The 25,740-nt window shown below is 33.5% G+C and overlaps 1 protein-coding gene across 3 annotated transcripts in view; it reads left to right on the top strand.

The window, feature by feature from the left end:
• The first annotated feature begins 765 nt into the window (after positions 1 to 765).
• Positions 766 to 25,740, top strand: part of CHL1 (cell adhesion molecule L1 like) — a 74,583-nt gene continuing 49,608 nt past the window's right edge. For 2 of the 3 annotated variants that reach the window (XM_069473826.1, XM_069473828.1), the window contains exons 1-7: positions 766 to 853; positions 6,306 to 6,411; positions 8,478 to 8,665; positions 20,117 to 20,239; positions 21,606 to 21,776; positions 22,749 to 22,796; positions 24,323 to 24,449. In XM_069473826.1, the coding sequence (XP_069329927.1) occupies positions 766 to 853; positions 6,306 to 6,411; positions 8,478 to 8,665; positions 20,117 to 20,239; positions 21,606 to 21,776; positions 22,749 to 22,796; positions 24,323 to 24,449 (851 nt within the window). The remainder of the gene's footprint in view (positions 854 to 6,305; positions 6,412 to 8,477; positions 8,666 to 20,116; positions 20,240 to 21,605; positions 21,777 to 22,748; positions 22,797 to 24,322; positions 24,450 to 25,740) is intronic. The other variant, XM_069473827.1, reaches the window with a different exon arrangement.

The following is a 25,740-nucleotide window of genomic DNA, read 5'->3' on the forward strand; positions in this document are numbered from 1 at the left end:
GTCTGGATCCACGGTTCGTCGCCGGAGCGCAGATCCGAGCAGTCACCGCTACTCCGCCATCTTCCTCTCCTCACATTCTCTTTAAATGAGAAGAAACTAATGGCTTTATTTTCTGCTGGAACCAAGCCTACATTTATAAATTTTAATGAAAATGGCTTGGCCTTAATCATTTGTTCTTTATTTTTCCCTTCCATATATCATCCTAGAACTATCCATCTTCTATTAGTATGAAATATGCAACATGAAAAGTTATTTCACAAGAAAAATTAAAGATACATATTTATGATCCTTAATGACTCAACTGGGTTAGATGACTGATATAAAGAACTGATTGAAAAAGAGTCACCTTTTGAATGAAATTAACTAAATGAAGTCATTCTCTTAGCCATTAACACTTATTAGTGTATACTAGCATGCCTTCCAAGTAAAACTTCCTCAGACTTACAAATATGATTCACTGGAATATTTTATGGTTTACTATATAGTGTATATTCATTCTTCTTTATTTTACATGTAAAGGGGGAAAACTAATTTTATTTATGTGATGTTATTAGAGAACAGTTTCATAAAAAGAAAAAATGCTGCCAAACAGAAAAACGTATTTAATTCATGATATGTTGATATTTGAGAGTTTATGAACCAAAATGTTATTCTGTTTGTTTTTTGAGTTTCCAGGTTAACTACAGTCTCCTCAGCTTTCAACCAAAAGTAAGAGGAGACGTTAAGATTTTCATTCTTTCTGGGTTGTCTCCTTTCTGAAGAGCAATGGAGATGCTTTTAAGTGGAAGAGGATTAATCATATCTCTAATTTTCCTCCTAAGATTCTCAGCGGCAATTGAAATACCACCCTCAGGTAAAGTAACAGCATTCAATACTTATTTATGAAATTTTATATTTGCATTTTGATTTTTAAGTAGAACACTTGTGGAATGAGGTTGTGACTTTTCTAGCATATTTTTATATATTTTCCAGGAATCTGTCATCAGAAATCATGTCTGCCTTTTTCATTTTTTGGATGGCTCATATTTGGCTGTTATAATTATTTTACAGCTCAGGTTCTTTGTCTCTCATGTAAACTAAGCACATAATGAGAAATATAAACTATAAATCAAGTGGTATTTTTCCATATGTCTAGGATCATCTGCAATATTACAAACTGCTTTTACTTTTATATACTTAAGTTTATTTTAGAGAGAATTATGATTCAGAAAATTACTGGCATTTAACCAATTATGACAAAAAAGAACTGAATAAACTTTGTATTTTTTTTCAAAATGATTATACATTTAACAATGAAAACAATGAATTAGAAAAATAATAAAAAGCCATTTTACAATGAAAAGTATAGATGATATCAACTCCCAAAATCTAGATAGTGTGAATTCATAACAAAGTTTAGTTAGTAGTCTTATGGAAATATATATTTTAACATGTTAGTAAAAATGTGTGCAGATTTTTAATCATCAGAAATTAGTTTGAACAAGTTATAGTAATTAATAGTTCAACAATAATGCATCTGAAAACACAATTTATGTAATAGTATATCAGAACTATAGTATAGGGATTTAGGGAATTTTTTGTATTATAAGCACATGGAATCTAAAAGATCCTTGAGAAGTTATTAAAAAATTTTTATCCATATAGTTCAAGAATAATCCTTAATGTCTCTTCCATATATAATTTGGAGAGTCAGAATATTAGAGGAATTGGGTATTTATTAGAATCTTAGCATTGGAAATGATCTTTGTAAATCATCTAAATTCTAGGGAAATAATACTGATTTTAGAAAATTTAATAAATGTTAGAGAAGTGCTAACACTAAGCTGAAACTTTCTTTTTGAAGTACTCAGACAGACTGTGAATAGAAAAAGAAACAACCCTCTAATTGTTTAATACAGTGTGTTTTAAAACTGTCTCTGAGGGCCACCTTAAATTACTTTCTGGAGCAATTTCATGTCACACACTTTGGGAAGCCCTGCACTAGTAGTTCAGTAAGCCCAGGTAAGAATCCCTTCTCTGCTGTCTTTAACAGATGATTAAGCCTCTGTTTCAATATTCCTATTTCTTAAGGAATTCCAGACAGATCTACAACCTTAAAGTTCTCTTCACATTGAGGTGAAATCTTTCAGCCTATGCATAACATATCCCATTTCATCACTGACCAGCCTAGTTGCACAAATTCTGGTCAAGATGGTGAAGTATCTTCATCTTTAGTGAATTCTTTTGGTTTGAGTATGCAATGCCAAGTTGAAAGTAAGATTCTTGGTTATCTTTTGAAAAGGGGGTTAATAATTTCACATTTTCTTCCCAGTAGCAACAAAGGTGCCACTGAGGTCCTTTATTGAGACTCCTGACCATATTCTCTGACATGTATAATACATTTACTCTTCATCATTCCTCACTTTGTTTGCCAGTGGTGAAGGATGTGAAATTTTGTATTAATCCATGGCACATATTTTTATTCTGGTTGTCTCAGTTACTTATGCATTTTCGTGCTGTAATGTCCTTAGACAACAATTGTTATAAAATATTAATGACATGTTTTCAGAACAACTGCATATTATTCATTTATTTCAGTACTCCAGAGCACTCACTAGGAAATGCAACCAAGGCAGGTATCTAATTTGAATGTCAACGAGTCTGGTGTCTCTGTAATTGGCCTAATTATAGAGGAAAGGATTTATAATGCAGAATATATATTCTTATAAATACCCAAAGGTTATTAGCTCCATTCCCTGAATAATTAATTATTGCTGAGCCTTTACAACCTTAGCAAATTTAAGAAAGAATAATGTTCTAATAAACAAGTTGTTCACAAGTTATTAGCTGATATCTTAGGGACTGTTGCTATTGTGCATCATCCCTCACCATTTACAACTGTAATAAAATTTAAATAATATGAATTTGCAATAAGCTCAAGACCTGCTCTGCTTAGAAATAAGAGTAATCAGAAACAAGGTAAATATCAATGAAGATATGGCTGTTGTTTGCATGTTACTAAAATGTTTATGAATATCCAACAAATACAGACTGAACTTGAACCGATATCCATTAGCTACTGAAACTCACTTATCAGATTTATTAGTAAAAGTAGAAAATACAAAAGAAATTTTATGATTGGAAAGGGCATTTGTTTATTATTCTTGGCAGGCTGTCAATGCTCAAAATGTAGTTTGTGGACCTCTTGGGGTCCCTGAGATACATTCAGATGGTCCATGAAGTCAAACTTTTTTCATAATAATTTTAAGATACCATTTTTTCAATGTGTTGTCATTTTCACTGATGACACAAAAGCTATGGTGGTAAAACTGCTGTTGCTCTAACACAGATCAAGGCGTTGACACCAAACTGTACTAGTACTCAAGGTATTCTTAGTGGCCATATACTCAGAGTAAAAAACACAAAAAACAAAATAAAACCAGTTTTGCTTAATATTGTAATTGTTTAAACAGTTAAATATTATTGATTTTATTAATTCTCCACCCTTGAATACATACCCTTGAATAATATTGGGATGAAACAGGAAATAGACATAAACTAATTCTTCTATGTATCAAAGTAAGATGATTAGTTCTATTTCTTGGTGGTATCCTTGCTTGAGTCTCAAACTGGACACTGTCTTTACTTGAAAGTTATGACTGATAAACCAATTACAGTTGCTCAGTTATAAGGCAGATATTTTCCTGAAAGTTGACCAAATGAGCCCATCACTTTTAAGATAAAAAACTGACAACATATTATGTTGTCAGTGATAAAATCTTGAGTGTTCAAGCAAAACTTAGAATTTTGGGAAACTTATGTTCTCCACTGTGAGCTTGAAAGCTTCCCAATAAGACTTCTATTCTTAGATCAGTGGTAATATTAACAAATGTGATTTTTTTCAATATTTTATAATGAAATACATCAATATTTGGAAGATCTGCATAACCAGGGAACCAACATTTTTTTCCAAATGACCACTGCATGATGTTACAAAATCATGCATATGTTAAGAAAACTCGTAAGTAAAATAGTTTAACATAAGAGAATATGAAAAGTTTATTGATAGGTTTCAGGTTCTACATTGCAATAAACATGTAAGAAGCCACCACTTGTTGAGTCTTGGTGTACTATCCAAGAAGAATATCCACAGTCATCAGAAAGGACAATAAAATTTCCCATCTTTTTCAACTACATATCAACAAATACACATTTTGCAACAGAATGAATGCAGAAGCAGATATGAGAACCTAGCTCCCTTTTCTTAAGAAATTACAGAGCTCCACAATAATGTAAACTAATGCCACTCTCCTCATTATATTTAGTGGTTTTCATAAAATATGTGATTTATTTTAACTTATTATAGGATTATTTTAAATGGATTTGTGAGTACATATTTTAAAGATTTTTCAGGTCTTATTTCTATTATACTAAACATTGTTAGATATAACCCACATGAACAAAAGCTCCTTGGGGTATCTTATAACTTTTAAGACTGTAAAGGAGTCCTGTGATCAAAATATTTGAGAACAACTTAGCTAGACTGAATCCTTAATACTACAAATGAGAAAACAGAAAGTGGTTTAGGGCCTGGCCCAATGTCACAGATAGTAGAGCCCTATTCCTAACTCTGTGCAATATTACTATTTAAACAGGCTCTGTGTTGGTCTGCAAATTGCTTTTCTCAAAACATGTTTGCCAAAGTGAGGTCCTGGCTGTTGAACAGTTTGCATTTCTTTATGAATCCAATCTTGTCTCCTTATTAGAGTTACTAAGAACTTTACTAAATAGGAATGTCTCCATTTGAAAAATATTGAGTGCTCATTGGCAATGGATTTCTATATACATCATGATTTATCATGATTTATGTCTTATTTCAAAACAATCCAAGTTAGTATTTTCAGCCTTACCACATTTATTTTATAGTCATGATTCTCAGGAATGTGGTCTAGCTGGTTGACTAGGTGAGAGACAAAATCACTTCCTACTTTTTAAAATTTTATTTGTCTTGAACATTACTTATCAAACACTTAGCGGAGTGTGTCACAAGAGGAGGGGATATTTTGAATTTGAAGACTCTACTAACAATAACAAAAACCACATTATATATTAGGTACTATCTTATTAATAATAGTAAGTAGTAGGTTGAATTCTACAGGGAAAAAAAGAAGACAAGTCAAGCTCCTAATAAATAAATGAGAAAAGATATAAAACCAGCTGGTTGCAGTGACTCAAGCCTGTAACCCCAGTGCTTTGGGAGGCCGAGGCAGGAGGATTGCTTGAGTTTGAGACCAGCCTGGGCAGCAAAGGGCCCTGTCTTTAAAAAAACTGGAAAAAAAAAAAAATTAGCTGGCTGTGACAGCACACCTCTGGTCCCAGCTACTTGGGTATTTGGGATGCTGAGGAGGGAGGATTGCTAAAAAAAAAAAAAGAAAGAAAGAAAGAAAGAAAGAAAGGTAAAAGATATAAAAGAAAAATGTATAAATAAGAAATGGCAAATATACTTCATGGAAAAATATTTATTAACTAATGCAATACATGGAATAAAAATAAAGAGAATGGGAAACTTATCTTTTCCTTTGTAGTAATTAATAAAATATCTTATCATTTTTAAATTCTGGTGTTCAGTGGTAGCAAGGATATGGAGGACTATGTACTCGTGTGTTATTTGTGGCAACTATCCCTTGGCGAAATGGTTTTAGCATTTATCTAGAGTCATTACCATTTGTGTACATGCCTAGAAATTTATCATAAATCAGCAATTCAATAAAGGAAAAGTCTGTAATCAAGGACATCCATTGAAATACATGTTACCTGGAAAGAAAAAATAGAAAACATTCTAATGTTCACTAATAGGAGAATTATCAAATAAGTGATACCATATCAATGGGAAGAAATAACGTAAAAGTAGTAAATTAGTTATCATGTCTATATAGAAGCATGAAAAACTATAAACATAACTTTCAAAATAACTGAATTACGTAAAAATGCAGATGCATGTCAGCATACACCGAATGCTGGTAATTTCACTGATATTTTAAAGTTGTGATGATACAACAATTTTTCTTTTGCTTGAAAATTTTTCCATTTTTCTGGGTTTACATAAAATTAATGTATATGACAACATGAAATGATGGCAGTGAAGTGTGTTCCTTAGAAGTAAATACATGTTACAAAGAGGAAGTCATATTTGTTCTGTGATTTTCAACCTTGTGTCATTTGTTCACTTATCAGTATAGAAAGTAGGTTTAAATGGTTTCTGTTATAACTAAATCAGTTTTGCCCAGTTTTTATATAGTGTGTTAAGTACATATTTTAATATTTAGTTCAACAGGTTCCAACAATCATAAAACAGTCAAAAGTGCAGGTTGCCTTTCCCTTTGATGAGTATTTTCAAATTGAATGTGAAGCAAAAGGAAACCCAGAACCCACGTAAGTATTCCTTCAAGCTAAGTGACTCTTTAAATATATGCTGTTCTTTATGCAACTTTTTATTCTGACCATCATAAGCTTGTTGGACACATGCTTCAAGCTAAGGGTTTAGAGGTGAATAATATCCATGTCCATAAAAATAAAGTTTGATTATTTTGTATCTGTTCTTCTTCCAGTTGAATTTAGTTTTGCCATAAACCAACATGTCTTATGTTAAATACTTAGAGCAGTCTTTGGCAATACTTTGAGTAGAAATACTCAACAATTCCTTACCCTACAGGTAACAAGGTAGCTAAAAAGTAGATCTTTTATTCTACTTAGTGAAAGTAGCATTAAACCAAAGTTAACACATTTATAAACAACATCCTATACATATTTATTATTGCACGTCTTTAAATTTGACACGTTACTCTATGAATAGGTTATTTGATTTTTTTAAGTTGTCATAGAAATATTATTATCACAGATGGCATAATACTATTAATATATGCATGGTATGTTAATATTACTATCAAGTATTGTTTTATTAATTAAATAATTATAACTCTAGGTGCTCATAATCACTGATGAGCTTTTTCAAAATGCCTTTTATGTTTTGGGAGGGAGAAAGAAATGTGGACATATTGGAAGTGAGGAGAAAGAAGCTGTTGGAAGAATTTCAGATACTAAAATTCTGGGTGATTCTGAAATGGAAAGCAAAGCTAAATGCTTTTATTGACCTGCATGATTATTTTATATTCATTAAAAAGATACACACTTACTGAAAATTGATTATTTTAAATTGTATTGTGACTAACATTTTTATTGCCCAATAATTTCATATTTAAAAAATCATTATTAGTGAATCATTAACATTAAATTCTCATTATTTATGTATTTTTACTAAATAGAATATATTCAATCAATGTATGAAAATATGCATAGAATTATAATGGAATAAAGAAAAACTTATTTAATCATTATGTATATAGATCATCAATATCATGATATACATTAACTGAATTACCATGTCAAAAGATAATAACATACATTCATCACTATTAAGAAATAAAACACACAGAGAGAAGTAAAAGAAATTGGGAGGGTTGTTGGGCATGCATACTCCTAATGAAAATATATGTCCGATGAAGGCTTGTTATTCTTGTTGGAAGAAAAATCAGAGAGATTATGTAAGAATATGAAGTCCTAAAATACACCTCAACTTACATGGGTAATTCTTATATAAAATACTAAGTCAAACTACGTGGTAAATCATTATTTGTCTATTAGATTGATAAAAATTTAACAAGGCTATTTACATCACTGTCCATAGAACCGACATTCTAGCATACTGGGGCAGGGATTTAACTATGCATATTTTTTTTCTGGAATATAGTTCTGCAACATTTATCAAAACTATAAAAATTCCTTACATTATTTTTCTAATGATCTCATTTCTAAGAAATTGGCATAAAGACATATTTGGACAAGTCCCCAAAACACAAATATGTACATTGTTTATCACAATATAAACATAAAAGGTCATAAAAGAGAAACTATTAAAATGGTTAAATAATTAAAATAATAACCATATAAAAGAAAATAATGTAGTCATAAAATTGTCTTTAGTAGCATTTAGTTAACTCTAAAAATCAATTGGCAAAATGACATATTCAGTATGGTCTCAAATATGTGACAAATAAGTATAAAATTATGGTAGGAATTATGAGGAAATTTAATAGTATTTGGCTTGTGTGCTTTTGGGTTTTGAGTGAGTTCTTTACACATACACACACACAAACAGAAATTATATACATTATATTCATTGCAGTCTCAAAAATATTAGCAATAATCCTGCATTACCTTTTTAATTAAAATATTTAAAAATAACTTTAATTAAAAACAAAATTAAACTTACCTTAAATTTACAAAATTTACCTTAAATTTTATTCTCTCATTTGTCAAATATGTATATATTTTTTACCATAAATCTTGGTTTTATCACTTTTGTGCATTTGTTTATAAATACTTTAAAATTAAGAAATGATTATTTTTTCATGATTATTAACTTTAGTTTTGTCTTATAGATTTACATGGACTAAGGATGACAAGACTTTTGATCTCTCTGACCCTCGGATAATTGTATTTAACAATTCAGGAACATTCAAGATCCCGAATGAAGGTCATATATCTCACTTTCAAGGGAAATACCGCTGCTTTGCTTCTAATAAACTAGGAGTCGCTATGTCAGAAGAAATAGAATTTATAGTTCCAAGTAAGTATTACAATGGAGAATTCATTTTACAAATTTTTAATGAAGTGTTAAATAAGAGTTATATTGGGCTCTAATGAAATAAAGTATTATTAATTTAATTGCTTATATATGTCTTATATTTTATTTATAAGGGAAATTCACTTCCAGGTCTTGATACTTAAAATTGGATGACCTTAGAATGCAACATAGTTTTGCTGTGTTTCAGTGACCTTATATTTAATATGGAAAAAAATAGTATCTGCTTTGGCTCATACAATGAAAATTAAGTTAAATATATTATTAGTTAGATTTGGCTAAATTATACTGCAGTAATGGACAATGCCAAAGCCCCTGTGTCAATACAGTTATTCCTTTATAATGCTGTTTGCTGTGGGTCTGGCAACTGTTTTCTAGGCAGCTTCCTTAGTGATCTGAGCTAATGGAGACACCATCATTCTGTGGTTGCATCATGTGCAACATGCCACCTTGGTCAAAGAGTCTGGGACAGAGAGCATGAAAAATTGTACACTTCCAATGAGAAGTTACACAGGCAACTCCTACTTGTGTTTTGTTAGGTGAGGCAAAGCAAGTTGCATAGTCCCACCTAATATCAATAGTACAGGAGCCTATTCCGGGAGGAGAACCAGCTACTGGTAATGTCTATAAGATACTTTGCTATTAGAGGTGTATTTATCAATAATTGTCACCAAGAGAAGTTTACTTTATCATTAGCATATTTGGCCTACATGCAAGGGAAATCCAATGACCACCTTCTATGTTTGGTGGATTATTATCCCTGATGGTAAGGTATCCAACATTACACAATTCTAACTAAAGGCTTTGCAGGGTACTTTCTTATGTATAAAACTGTCAGTCAGCTTCTATTTGGAAATTTCTTCTTTTAGAGTCTTAGACTCTGAAAGAATTTAAAGAAAGTTCTAGACTTTGCAGAATATGGACTCTTGATTCTGGGGAGCAAAATGTCCACAAACTTAAGAAAAACAAATAAGAAAGAATCCCAAAAGCTCAGAGACATCATTGTATTTAAATTGTTATAAAGACCTTATATAATTCTAGAGGAAGGACTATAGATCAAATTTTGACTCATAAATAAAGTGTTCATCTTAAAATTTATGGAGTAAATACACTAAAAGTATAGGCAAAAGTGAATATTATTAAACTATTTGGTACATGGGAGGGGAAGAAAATGTAAGAAAGAAGAGAAAAATAAGACAAGCAGAAAGAAAAAAATGTAGAAATAAGTCCAAAAATATCATAAATCAAAGATAAAAGTAAGTAGAATAAATGTTCCATATTAAAAAAGTTTTAAGTCCTTTATAACATAACACAGGTAAATTATAAGGGTACAGGATTTTTGAAACTAAAATGGTGGAAAATATATCTCAGATAAATACTATCCAAAAGAAGGTAAGTATGACTATATTAATATCAGTTAAAATTGACTTTATTTTAAAAAGCATTCTTGGAGATTAATTCACTAGGCATATAAAATATTGAAATGCATGAAGCAAAAATAGAAGTATGAGGAGAAATATACAAAAATAACAATGAAAGAGATATATTAATATTAACATATCCCTTTAATTGTTTGGTAACTCAAGCAGAGAACAACATCACTAAGCACATAGAAGTTTAAAAGAGCCCAATTACAAGCTCAAACTAATAAACACTTATAGAATATTGTAACTAAAACTACAAAATGCACTTTTTTCATACACATCGAAAAAAATTATATTTGATGATATATTGAGCTTTGAAGGAAATGTAATCAAAATGTGATTAAGTTAGAAATCAATAATAAAAAGAAAAGTGAAAAAGTCGTATCTTTGAAAACTAACAAACGTTTCTAAGTGACTCAGATCGAAGAGAAATGGCAAAGGAAAATAGAATATATTTCTATATAATATTGTCAACAGTGAAAATTCTACATAATAAAATATGCTTGATGTAGTGAAAGCATTATTTAAAGAGATATTTATTATCTTAAAAATTTACATTAGAAAAGAAGAAAGGCTGAATGACAATGATCTAAACTTATAAGGTAACATAATTGTAGTGTGAAAATGAAGAAGTCAACTTAAGGCAACAGAATAAAATAGAGTGAAGGAAGAAAATAAGTATAGAAGCAGAAAATAAATCCAACAAAGTGATATGTAATTTTTATAGTGAAAAGTATACATATATTTATCCTAAAACACTAAAAGAAAAATAGAAAATAAATCCTTTTCATTGATTGAAAGACTCAAGAAAGTTAAAATGTCAATTCTCAATGGGTTGATATATGGAATAATGGAAATCAAAATCCCTATAGTTTATTTTTTGTCTGTCTGTGGAATGCAACCAGCTGATTCACAAATGTATTTGAGGAAAAAAGAGTATTTGAGGAAAAAAGAGCCAGATTTAGTAGAAACTTTTGAAGAATAACATCAAATCATAGGGACTTGGCCTTGTCAGATATTAAGACTCAATATAAAACTTCAATAATTAAGCCCATGTGGCTTTGTGCAGGCTCACACAAATTGGCCAGTGAAACAACATAATGAACCCAGAAACAAAGCCTCACGTATTTGAAATCAATATGAGAGAACCAGTATGGATTTTCTTTCTCTCTCTTTTTTAAACTAACTGGTATGGAACAATTGATAATTCACATAGAAAAACCTCATCTCATATAAAAAAATCATTCCACATGGATTAAAGACTTAACCATGGTTCGAGACCAGCCTGAGCAAGAGCGAGACCCCATCTCTACTAAAAATAGAAAGAAATTATACGGACAGCTAAAAATATATATAGAAAAAAATTAGCCGGGCATGGTGGTGCATGCCTGTAGTCCCAGCTACTCGGGAGGCTGAGACAGGAGGATTGCTTGAGCCCAGGAGTTTGAGGTTGCTGTGAGCTAGGCTGACGCCACGGCACTCACTCTAGCCTGGGCAACAGAGTGAGACTCTGTCTCAAAAAAAAAAAAAAAAAAAAAGACTTAACCATGAAAGGAAAAAATGTTTCAGAAATTAGAAGATGATTTGGACAATCTATTTTCGAGGTCATAAATACAGGAAGATTTCTTAAAGAAATGATACTAAAGCCCCATTAAAGAAATCATTAAGAATAGATTCTATCACCTTTGATCTTAGCTCCTCTTTTTATCAAAAGACTCCAGAAAGAAAGAAAAAAGATAAGCAACAACTTAGAAAAACTTACTGACAATGCATAGAAGTAAAAATATCATGTATTTATAAATACTTTTACAAACCTCTAGAAAAAAATAAAAATGACAAAGTGGCAAAATATAAAAATTTGAAGCTTAGACTGGAATGGCCAAAAAATGTAAAAATGTGCTTAGTATCATTAGTGATCAGAAATAGACCAACTGTAACACAGATAATAAAAACATTTGATCCTACGTAATTGGGAGATATTACAAAGTCTGAGAATATGGAAACATACAGCCACCAGAACATTTATCTGCTGCTGATGAGAGTTTAGTTTACTGCTGGATCTTTGGAACACGTTTTGTTCTTGCCTCCCTAGTTGAAGATGCTCTCAACCTATGACCCAACAATTCCACTCCTGTGCCCATGTGTGTGTGCCATGTCCATGTATCCCAGGAACATTTGTGGTGGCATCGTTTGTATTAAAATATACAAAAAACTCAGCAGTCCACTCATAGCAGAATGGATACATAAATTGTGGTGTATTCCTATAGAAAATACTGCTCAGTGATAAAAAGAACTTTCAGAATGTGTTGAGCAGTAAAAGCAAATCCTGGACAGATACAGAGTGATTTTATTTATATAAGTTCAAAATATGTAAACCTAAATAAAACATGAATAGGAGTATAATTTTATTGTGGTAAAAGTATAATGAAAAGCAAGAGAATGATAAACACAATATTCACGGGACTAGTTACCTCTCATGGAAGTGCGAGTGACTGGGATCAGAGCCAGAGAGAAAGGGGATGAGGATGTTCTTTTTTGTAAAATGGGTTGTGGGTGAAGGGGTTTTAGTTGTATCTCTTTCTTTCTTTGTGTTCTTTACATTTATTTTATAAATGGTCTTTCTATATAGTTAGAATGAATACGGATGTAGCACAGTGATTTGTTTCAAGTAGATGTTCTGGGTTATTGAGATATTACAGCATAGTAATGGAGCAGTGACATGTAAATCAGGAAATTGGTCTCAGGAGTTTGGATTTGAAATGACATTCAATAGGAGATTTCATGGATTCTAGGTCAGAAAGTGTTGCCATGAAAATTGTGGTTAAGAATCATGAAACTGTATTTTAACTGAAATAAGACTGGAAATATAAGGGGTGTGTGTGTATGAGAGAGAGAGAAAGAGAGAGAGAGATTAAATATCTGTTGTAGAAGACAAGGCGTGATCCCTAACCTAAATTCTAGTGGTTGCTATGGAGACCGAAAGGAACAGGCAGCAGCTAGACCTATTGCAGATAAAGAAATGACACATTTTAGTATAAGATTCTGCAATTAAGTGGTTTTTAAAAATATTTTTTCTCATTATCGAAGGAGACCAAGTGAAGATATGCACAATGTAAGGATAATTCTGATCAGATTATGGGGGTATTATAGTTAAGAGATGGGAGTTGGATCTGAGCTATGTAGTGGATAATTGCTCTATTTTTCTGCTGTTGTAGAAAAGGGAAAAATAAATTGGGTTTCTTGTGCATCATTTCCAGTCTCTCCTGAAACTACTATATCATCTGACAGCTTTCTGTAACCATCTATATGTTGAATAGGACCACCACCCCCTTCCTTAGGAGTTTATAAATCAGTGACCATTTAAAGCTTCCTACGACCTTTAACAGTTGACACTTCTCTTAAACTGTAGAGAATTGATTCTTCTTATATGTGGATAGAAACTTTGTGATTTGAGTTTTAGAATTTATATCTCTCAGTCTCCTGGTATTGTTTTCTACACACAGAAACCTTTACATACAATGCTCAGTTTTCTATTTTCAACAACATTGCAGTTGAGTTTGCTGGGGAAGAGTTTGCTGAGAAAGAAAAACAAACAAACAAACAGAATGTACCATTTTTAAATACATGAAAAACCATTTAACTCAATGTGTTTTCCTAGAAGCAACATAGGGATTTTGTCAGTGAATTATTCAACAAATCTTTCTTAAGGTCTTCCCATGTGCGAGCCACTTAGCGTGATTTGGGATTCGACAGTGAACAGAAACAAAGACTGTCCTCAAGAAATGTACATCCCGTGGTTGTGGCAAGGGTGGGTCTGGAAAGGATGGAAGCTATTATCTTGCCTTCATTATCCACCTATCAGCAAGATTAAAATGTTAATATAAATATTCCTATTTTTGCTCGTTAATACTACCCACCCTTCAGAGCCCAGATTAGCTTTTTCAACATAGCATTCCCAGACTATCCCAGCCTACGCTGATTTCTTTTCTCTGATGTTTTAAACAACCTTTCTGAGGTATCATCTACATGTCATAAATTTTACATGCTTTAAGTGTACACTTAATGATTTATTTATTTATTCATTTTTTTTTTAGAGACAGGGTCTTTCTACGTTGCCCAGGCTAGTCTCGAACTCCTGGGCTCAAGTGATCCTCCTGCCTCAGCCTCACGAGTAGCTGGGACTACAGGAGTGTGCTACTGAGCCCAGCCAATAATTTTTTTAGTACTTTTTTTTTAGCCTATCATCATCATAATCTAATATTAAAACATTTCCATCATCACAAAAATATTTCTTGTGCCCATTTGTAGCTACTCTTTATTCACACCTCCAGGCTTTAGGCAACTACCAATCTACTTTCTACCTTTCTAAATTTACATTTCTGGCCATTTCATATAAGTGGAATTATATAATATATCGATTTTTCCTTATGGCTTCTTTCACTTTGCATGTTTTTGAGGTTCATCTATGTTGTAGTGTATATCCGTAGTGTGTTTCTTTTTATTGTGTAATAGTATTCCATTATATGGATATGACATATTGTTTATCCATTCACCAGTTGGTGGGCATTTGGATGGTTTCCACATTTTGGCCATTATAAACAGTGCTGCTGTTACACTCTTTGGAGTTTTTAAAGCATTTAGCTGTGTACTATTTGGGAGAGTGTGTTGATTATTATATGTAATTAATTAAGGATCCTTAAAAAGAAAAAGATGCACTGGGTATGGTCATTAATGCCTCCCAGCACTTTGAGAGGCCAAGGTGGGAGGATCCCTTGAGCCCAGGAATTCCAGACCAGCCTGAGCAACATATAGGTAGACCTCATCTCCACAAAAATATAGAAAAATTAGCCCTCATAGTGATGCATGCCTGCAGTCTCAGCTACTTGGGAGGCTGAGGCAGGAGGATTGCTTGAGCCCAGGAGTTTGAGGCTGCAGTGAGCTATGATGATGCCACTGAACTCTAGCCTGGGCAACAGAATGAGGCCCTATCTCAAAAAAAAAAAAAAAGAAAGAAAGAAAGAAAGAAAGAAAGAAAGAAATTTATCTTTCTATCATATTCTTTCTTCTCTGCATTGCCTTGTAGATGCCTCAAGAATGCATATTATTAGTGATTAATTTATTGGTTGATAGGCTGAAGAATGAAAACATGAATGAAAGCAATAGTACAATTTCTACATGCTATTACAATAATCTAGGAAATGACAGACTTAGGGATGAAATTGTCTATAAATGATTTAAGAATTACTAATGTGCTAGGTTTCTCCATTTCCATAGTTTGCTCAGTTTCTTCAGGACAACTGCCTTAAGATAAACCCTGGCTTTGGACCGGTCTGATTTGGGAGGAGTAGGGCAGGAAAAGCAGGGTGTGGGAGCATGTGCTAGGTTCTTTTACTAATATGTGTAAACTGACCCAAGAAGATTGATTTGTTCAGTTGAGAGTGCAACTTTGAATTTTAAAGGTTTAATTAAGTTCAAGGATTTTGCTCTCATTCATCAGAGTATGTGAATGACTGGGCTGAATTGGGTGTCCTTCCTTCGCGTGAATTCATTAGGAGCTCATAGACTGAAAGGCAGTGTTATTTCTCTGTGGTCCTAAGTGGATTAATGGGGTACTCTACAGGAAATGGGAATCAATTAGATCTCTTTACAGAGGAAACCGGAGTTGGAGGAGATGCAGTATGTGAGCTCAGTAGCATGCATTCGCGATAATAATGCCAGACTGTAAGCAATTTGCCAAGTGCATTCAAACAAAATGTAAGGCACTCAAAAGCTCCCCACGCCAGCCTGTAAACAGAGTGAGAAGTCAAAATAGATAGTGCTCTTTGGCATAGGAAGATAAGTCCAAGGATGGGAAGAGGAGAAATAGTTTGATAAGCAAATCAGAGGTTCTAAGTGAAACACACAGCATTTCTTCCCATCTGCCCCCCCACCCTCCAAGAAAGTTAATTCAAACACTTGCATAAAATGACAGAAGTTCTTAAAATATACAGGAAAAATCAAGAGCAGCAGCAGAGGAAAATTCTTTGTCTCTTGGCTCACCTTATCTCTATACATGTGGCTGTTTGTACCAAGCAAAGTTAAAATATTTGAATAGCAGCCAATGTATATTGAGTACTTTTTAAGTCCTTGGCTCTATTTTAATTGGTTCACATGAAATACTGTATTAAAACTTTGACACAAATCAAATGAGTTAGATGTCATTACATTTCCCATTTTATGGATGAAGAAACAAAAATGCATTAAGTAACAAGTTCAAGGTCACATAGAGAGAGATGAAGCCAGGACTCAGCCCCAAACAGCTGACTCCAGAGCTCATGTGTATAACCTGGTGCTATACAGTGGTGCCTGTATTTTGATCATTCAGGTAAACATCCGCTAGATCAGCAGAAAGGTGTTGTACTTCTTTGTTGAAAATACCTTAGTAGTACAGTAGCAGAAGCATATGGAGTTGAGAGAATATAGGGAAAATTTTGATTTTTATTCCTTGAGTGCCAGAGGAAGATAATCTGTAATGTTACATAACTTGGTAGTGGTTAAGACAGTGCCTGGTTCATTGAAGTGGTTAGTTAGCATGAATTGTACTTAGTTAAATTACCCTGATGCCTTTTCATGACTACTCTTCACTATTAAGCATGTTGGCTTGATGGACTTACACAGCTTAGGTTCTATAATATCCCTATGCCTAAGACGCTTTTAACCTAGTGAGGCTTTTGAGGAACTCAAAGGGATGAATTCAAAGGATTCCAGGATGACAAAAAAAAAAAAAAAGTAAAAGAAGATGCAGAAAGGTAAGGATATTGGTAGGAAGCTACATAGCCAGTCGGTTTTAGAGCCTGGACTAGAACCCAGTTTATCCTATAGGATATCCTATAGATACAAATCTGTTTTCAGAAGTCTCCTCTATTTCAGGTATAAAGATGGTATTTTTTCTGTATATTATTTTGAAAGGATTGGGATGATGAGTGTTCAAAATTCATTGACAAAAAACTGAAGTTGTAGAGCTCCTGCAGATTTTTTATTTGCAGGTTTGCTGTGTCTGGATAGCTCTCAAAGTAAGACTGGTGTGCAGTTAACTTGTCTCTAGGAAAGTTTTTCTATGCTAAGTTTTAACTGGGGAAGTTTTCAAGAACCTAGACCTGAATATATTTGAGTGCCTTATAGCCTTGGAGTTGTCACTAGAAATCTTTCTCCTGCACTGAGTAATACAAGGGAAAGCCTATTGGAGAAGAGCAAAGAGATGGACACTGTGATATGCTTGATTTGCTGATGCAAATAGACTGATAGTGACATTACATAGAAGGGAAATTGATTTCAGCTAGACTTGATTATAATGGGATTTCCAAACATTCTTGAAGTTTTGCTTAGGTAGACACTGATGTACCAGTGATTCTGATCCTTTTGCAGAGAGGCCATTCAGGGTCAAGTCCAGTCTTGTTGAAACACAGTTAAGTGATTTTGGTTTTGGTGTTGATGGAGTACCCATGTGAAATATGTTGGCAAGCTAAAGGAGTAGTGTTGCCTCACATACACAAAAACTTATTGTGTACAATTTACTTTTTAAAAGTATTGCATCTGTCCAAACTCAACAATGCTAATGTTTATCACCAGAGAAACACAGTTAGTAAATGTCATTGGCTGGAGTTATTTTTAAATGGAGCCATTTCTTTATTTGAATTGAGGTAAACTTCATGCCTGCTGCTGTGTTATAGTAATTAAATTTCAAATTTATCTGTGAATGGTAACATTTTCACTTTCTAGCTTGGCATCAGCCTCACTAAATAGTTTCAAAGTCAAAAAATAAGACCTTAAAAAATCCCGACAAATGAATATCCTTTACAATATCTTCTAAGACCTAATATATCTTCTAAGACCTTAAATTAATTAATGTATAAATATTCGTCCCTTTTTCCCAATGTTAGTTTCATCTTTAGTTAAAAGCTGTTCTGAAGATTTGTGGCATGTAATAAAGGGTTTGGTAGACTTATAAATTTTCTTTACTTTTTTATTGATGCTTTGAAAGCCAGTTGAATAACATATTTACATTTTCAGCATTAGAATTTTATAATACAGATTTAATAAATGCAGGGCTGATAGTGCTTCACTGAAAGTACTATCTGTTTGTATCACTACATTTTTTGAAAGCCCTGAGGGAGCAGCTCTCCAATTAGGGGTTTATACAGCTTATTAATTAGCTACTTTACAATAGATATTATCTAGTGAACTGTGTGTTTATATTAGGCACTGTAAAGTTTGCTTGTTATAGAAGAGGATTACATGTCCTTTCCATTTTCTAATCTGTTTCCCTTCCTCTGTTGCCCCTTGTATCTGAGTATAAATAGATTCAACAACTACCCAACAACACTGCTAATTTCAATGCCAATGTATACTGGGCTTAAGTTATAGCGAGTAATACTAAACAAGTGATTCGAATTTGAAGTTTTAGGCACATAATAGTTTTATAAGTTACGACATCTTATTTGCATAAGGTGCACTTTCTGCAAAATGACTTGCATAACATGTGCTTTCAATTAAAGCCAAGGCATTACCAAATAAATAGCTGGCATGATATTTTATCTACAAGATCTTAACACAATGAATATACTCAACATACTTCCTGTCTTTTGATGGAAATTTCATGCTACTTATAGCAAAAATGTGATTCAAAGATGGTTGTCATTTCAAATACATTTCCAGAGTTTTTCCGAGAGAAATCTGATAGAGTGAGTTGACCGGGAGGGACTCCAGTGAAGGACTGTCACATGGCTAAATGTGTAAAGAGAACTGAAGCCTGCATTCTGAAATTGCAAAGGCACTATAGTAACCACACTGCCCCCTGCAATGTTGAGCCTTGAAAGGTCCTTGAATTTGGACAAAAAGCAATTCACTGTAACCAGCTGGTACGTCGATAAGGGAAATGTCAGCAAATTCCCTCAACCACTAAAGAGATGGATGGGGGTTGAGGGGATGTAGGACAAGTATATAGGAAATGCACAAAAAATGCACAAAGCTTCTCAAGAGGAAATTTTGCAGTAAATGAGTACATCTTCAGACTTCCAAGAATAATGATAATCTGTTGTGAATCACAATTTTATGAATGAAATACAGAATTGAGAAATTAGGGTACTCACTATAAATTCCATGAGATCAGGACTGTTATAAATGACTTCTTAAGGTTCTTCTCCTCTATAAGAGCCTGTGTAATTCTGTAATGCAAAGGCACCAATATAAAGTTCAGGCAGAATACATCCTTATACATATAATACTTTCATAAAAATATTTTATGAAATATTGGATTTCAAATTCTGCAGAGTTCTGACTTATATTCTCATTTCAACTGCATTGTACTTTTAGGAAATTGACTCCAATGCAGAGTGGAAACAATACATTGAAATACTGGCAAGTCTCATTTCCTACATCAATTCCATTTCATTTAAAATTTCACTTACTGGGAGTACTTCCAATGTGGAAGGCTCTCTTTGCAACTTAAAGTGGTCATGTTTGACTTTCCATTGCATTCTTACCATTTTTCCCATGTGGGCTTTGAGTATTTTATTAGTGTGGTTAATGCTCTGAATGGAATATTTCCCAAACACATTCAAGGCCTTCCCAATGAAGCAAGAGATAGAGAATATGTAACTGCCTAAAAAGAAATCAGTGTTTGAAGAAAAATATTTCATATCTATAAAAACTAAAATGAGCAAATCCTGTGACTCAGGGTTTACACTTCTGGTCAGGGAAATATGCACAAGCATAGTCTTGCCTTTTTGATGTCACATAGCAAAAATATTTTTGTCTACGGTTTCAAAATGCAGAAATATTTTTGAAGTTGTGTGAGAATGCACTCCCGGTTCTTAACAGTATTTACTTCTACAGGGGAGATAGGAGAACCAGGATCTGGAGTTTTGAATTTATAAAAAATGCTGAATATTTGAAAAAGAAGAATGCATGAAGGTAGTTGTGACATTAAAAACTAATTTTAAAATAATGTCTTAAAATGATTTTTTTATGCCAGGTGTTCCAAAATTCCCAAAAGAAAAAATTGACCCTCTTGAAGTAGAGGAAGGAGACCCAATTGTCCTGCCATGCAACCCTCCCCAAGGCCTTCCCCCTTTACACATTTATTGGATGAACATTGGTAAGTAATTTGCTCTGTTCCATCAAAAATGGGGTATTTTAGTTTCATCCATCATATACATAACATAATTAAACCAAAGGCAAAATATTAATATAAAGTTATGAATGTGGAATCAAATAGATTTTAAAAATTACATTCATTTACAGTCTGTCTGTAGTCATAAATATGCACTGAACTGTGTATGTAAAAACACTAGAAAACCACTAACTCTATCACTTGATTTTATCATATTTGAAAAAAGAAGAGTCTACTGACATGATAAAGTATGTCTATAAAGAAAATATTTTCTATATTCCAAACAATGTACTTACTTTTGGAATATAGTCCATGTTACATTGAGGATGGAGTGTGTTTGTATTGCTCCCTTAATATTTCTATTTTAGTAATGTTCTACCTGCTAAATGCAAGGACACACCAAGAAATTAGTATTAACCTTTGAGCTTAATTTTCCAAAAATCTTTGCTGACTCTTTATTTGAAATTCCAACTTCTTATAAAGTCCACTTCTAACATCTGCCTTAGCAGTACTGTCTAAATATTTTTTCATTGTGACCCACACAGAAACATGCTATTTTTACAGTACTCAGAAGAAAGCGAATGAAGCTACTCTGGGCTGCAGCCCAATGTTCCAGACTCCAATTCCCTTCGCAACTTCCAGGCTGCATTCAGGACAGGGAGATTAATATCACAGACGTAACTTTTGAGGAGCTCTGTTTTAAAGAAATATGATTCTATGAAAAGTAAAAATCAGGTCATTATCTGAATTGACCAGTTTTCAGTTAAGTCAATACAGAGGTAGAGATCTTGATGGTAAAGAGTTTACCACTGTGTGTCCACCCACGGGCTTCTTTGGTTAATGGTAAAAAGTATGCTGCCAGGGTTTTTGTTGTTGTTTTTTTTTTTTTTTTTTTTTTTTACTTTTTGCTCACGCATTGCTCCTGTAGTAAGATCAGACTTGAGAGGAATGAGAAGAGCAGACAAGAAAAATCAAATCAAATGAAATAATGCTGGCATTTTGGGAGATTGAAGTGGGAGGATCACTTGAGTTCAGGAGTTTGAGACCAGCCTGAGCAAGAGTGACACCCTGTCTCTACTAAAAATAGAAAAATGAGCTGGGTATGGAGGTGTGTGCCTGTAGTCCAGGCTACTTGGGAGGCTGAGACAGGAGTATCACTTGAGCCCAAGAGTTTGAGGTTGTAGTGAGCTATGATGATGCCACAGTACTCTAGCCTGGGTGACAGACCAAGACTCTGTCTAAAAAATAAAATAAAATAAAGAAATAATATAAAAGGAAGGAAAACAAAAAAGGGAGATGAGGCAACATAAGGGACAATTGCCCTTTTTAATGACAAGATATTTCTTTTCAGAATTAGAACATATCAAGCAAGATGAAAGAGTATACATGAGCCAAAAGGGAGATCTATACTTTGCAAATGTGGAAGAAAAAGACAGTCGGAATGATTACTGTTGCTTTGCTGCATTTCCAAAATTGAGGACTATCGTACAGAAAATGCCAATGAAACTAACAGTTAACAGTTGTAAGTCCAAATAATTTATCACTCCATCGTGTACACTGAATGCCAATGTGTCTATAATTTCATTCTGGCTGAAGCCATTTAAAGCCGAGTTGGTATTTTCTGCCATTGTTTAGTTCAACTCTAGAGACTTCATCCAGATGAAAGAGACATCTGCAGCTGCAGATCCACAGTAGCTCTGTCTCTCGCAGCCAGAACATCAAATCTCAATTCGTGCAGCAAATATATTTCATTTGATGTCTGCAGGATCCAGTCATTTTCAGTGGGTGAAATATACAATGAAATTCCAGGGTTTTCTAAACAAGTCTTTGGCTTTAATTCACTGTGCTCTTGGAGGAACCAGCAGACTGGAAAAGGGAGAGAAAATAACAGAGTAAAAAAATGAATCAATATTATAATTTTTATGATATCAAGCTTTTTTTTTTTTTTTTTTTTTTTTGGTGCTTTCCAAATTGGTAAAGTTATTTGCATAGCTCTTCTTCCCTACTTGGTTCTGCAGATGCCAGTCTGCGTTCCCAAACAGAAAAAGTAATTAATGGGAGGATGAACCATAAGATTCAAAGGGAAGAGATAATTCCCAACAGTTCACTGACTGAATAATTGGCCCTGGTATAGTTGAAAATTGGCATTACCATTTCATTGTCTAATTTGGTCCATGATTTTTTCATTTTTATGTGTAGAAACACCATGCTGGGGCTTCACTACAACATTCACTGTAACATTGACTGCAATTCTCTTTAATGGAGCTGTGACTTGAATCCCCTCCACTTGGATTTATCTGCGGTGATTCAAGATTAAACTCACTCTGAATCTTTTTCTCTATAAAACTGCTTCTCCAAGTCGATGTTCTAGTGAAGCACGGTTCTATCTCATTTTGTAATTTTCAAAGAGAAAAATATGATTTTATTCTTTATTGATATCAGCATCTACCATTACATTTGTGGTTTTTCCTTCCATTTTTTTTTTTTATTTCAGTAAAGCATGCTAATGACTCAAGTTCATCCACAGAAATTGGTTCCAAGGGTAAGTTGAACACCTGTACAGTGTTGGCATTTCTTTTCACCTTAAGTAGCTCATTGTCATCTCAGTATTTAAATTTTTCCTTTAATGCCTTCATGAGTTCATTAAAATACTAATATTTCTGCTAAGGAATGCTCCTTAGCATGGAGGGTCCCATTGCCCTCCTTCCCTCTTAAACATGTGCAAGGAGAGTGATCTTTGTAAATCTTGCAAGATTTCTTGGACTATTTAATATGAAACTGTATGTTATTACTCTGGCAAAAAAAATATAGTTTATAGCATTTTCCAAGTTCATTTGGCTATGGAACCTTTTTTAATTTTTTTTTCCCCGTAGAATGTATACCAGAACTTTTGTTCTTTGGAAGATGCCTGAGTAAATCTGAATTATATAGACCAATAGGCTAGTTTTTTTATAATGAGAAGAGTCATTTCCATGAATGCAACAAATATTCTTTATATCATGTGGACCAGTGACTTGACTTAGATATTTCATACACTGGCAACATCAGCAGTGGTAGGTGAGGCCTCCTCTTGGAGAACTTTCAGTTTTAAGGCAGACTAATTCATCCCTAACTAATTTTCTTTGACATAAATAACTTAAACATAGATATTGCTGTATATTCGCGGCACTCAATAAAAATCATTGCACATAGTACATATTCAACAATTATTTTTTCAATAAATAAACCTTTATAAGGAAGTATATAGCCAGGTGGACACTGCTTCAGGTACCTTTCCTACTTCCCTTATGATAGTAGAATGTCAGCTATTTATTCTCTTTCCATATCATGTCAAATCACATTGATGTTGGATGAGAAAAACAATTTATGTTAACATTTAAAAATGAAGTCAAAATTTGCAGGGAAATGGAAGTCTCCTAATTTGCTATTGTATTTGAAAAGTCTTCTTAACAAAGTAAGAAATGGGACATTTCAATTTGCAGTTAGTGAGCATGCTTGCTAATCATTTCTTAATGTTTCTCTTTGAGGGCCTGAGACTGTAAGTAGAGTTGCCTAAAGCTCTTGATAAATTCACAGATGTCCGATGTCTACCGCATCAGCTTTCTCAGTCAGAGTTTCTGGGTGCAGGGCCTGGGAAAATGCGTTTTTAATAGAAATCTTATCATATACTTAGGCAGATTAAATTAAAGCAACACATACAGCCATCAAACATGATCAGGTTTGATTAAAGTATAGACTATGAAATCACAGAGGAATTCATCATCAAGGAATTATTTATCTTGAATAATGTTTGAACTTCTGAATTAGAAGATGTGGTTTAAATCATAACCTTCATAAAACTTGGTGCTTCATAAAACTTAGGAAACACATCTGAGGGACAGCCCATGCTTCATAGTAAGCGAGGAGTCTATTTAAATGGAAATATATTGAAACGTGTATATATATGTATGTGTGTATATATATATACACACACACACACATGCATGCATATGTCTTCAGAAAGATTTAGTGCCACAGAATTTTATCTTTTTTTGAAAAAAATATTGACTTTTCTCTTCTATTTTGTAGCAAATTCAATCAAGCAAAGAAAACCCAGACTGCTGTTGCCTCCTACGGAGGGTGGCAGTGGCAGTGAGTCTTCAGTCACCATCCTCAAAGGGGACACCCTGCTGCTTGAGTGTTTTGCTGAAGGCCTGTGAGTGACCTGACTCCTGCTCATGACTTTGTCCATTCAGTTCTGTAAAGAATTAGACACCAATTAAGAATGTGCTTGCATATATACTTTCCAGTTATTCCCTTTTTTGTACAGTCTAAAACCTATTACTTTATTTCTCAAGGAAGTAATTTGTACTTTACAGACTTCAGGCAGTAACTGAGATTGACATAAAATTAGATGTCTGTCAATTTGTGATATTGTGAATGGAGGGGACAATGACAACATTCTCCTTAGCTAAGTCTAATGTCATCCTTAAAGCATGAGGTTGTTAGCAGTCAGCCCATTGCTATCGGTACCTGGGTTCTCTCTCTGCTATTATCTTTTCCCACTCCTGTTTGCGATGCTACTAGCTCTTCTCCCTTTTCAGGTTCCAAGGAGCACAATGTAGCTTATATTTTACCCTGCTGTTCTTTGTTCACAAGGAAGTCTAGACCATATAATTTAAGAGAGTTCCACATCAAAACCTAATTAACTGAACTGCCTTCACCCCTGAAAAAGCAATGTGCTTTTTCATATCTTCCAAGAAAGCCATAAGGGACCTTACTTGGTCACCTCTTGAAATTGTTACATATATTAACTACTGTAAGTCTGTGTAAACAGGGACCATATTATTTAATGTTTGGTCATAAAAGTTGTCCTGTTTTTACCACTATGGTTCCTCCCTAACATTGGGAATACTACGGGAAAATGCATTCCAATAAGTTTACTGATTTGAACCATCATCTGTTTGTAAGCTAAGGGCTTTGAGGAGTCACATTAGTAAACTAAGATTTGAAATTTTAGCAATCATATTCATTCATAACTCAGTGTGTTTTCTGAATTACTAGTTTTAAATTAGATCATGAAGAAAAGGAGTAGATTTTAATCATTTTACAGCCCCTAAGCTTTGTAAATTTCTCTCTCCATCCAGCAAAAATGCCCAGGTTACTTTTCTGTCATAAATTGCCAATGTGTATTGATGTAAATTAGTTAGATGTGTCATGACATGGCCTTTGTTCAGGAAGTTTTTTCTCTGTATTATTGAATGAAGGCCGCATGTTCATTTTGAATCATGATGGTAATCACCTGTTCTATTGGTTATATTCGTATGTGTTTACAGTGGTAGAAATTAAATTCTTTCAAGGTTCATCACTATTTTGGGTGTTTGGGTGGAGCAAACCATTCAGTAATTCTTTTTTCTTATTTCCCACGAATGCCATCATTTACCTGTTGAATTGGCTGGCAACTGCACAGACTGCCCTCAAAATAATAGAAACACTCTTATGGGCTT

Source organism: Eulemur rufifrons, chromosome 7, assembly GCF_041146395.1.
Source record: "Eulemur rufifrons isolate Redbay chromosome 7, OSU_ERuf_1, whole genome shotgun sequence".
NCBI lineage: Eukaryota > Metazoa > Chordata > Mammalia > Primates > Lemuridae > Eulemur > Eulemur rufifrons.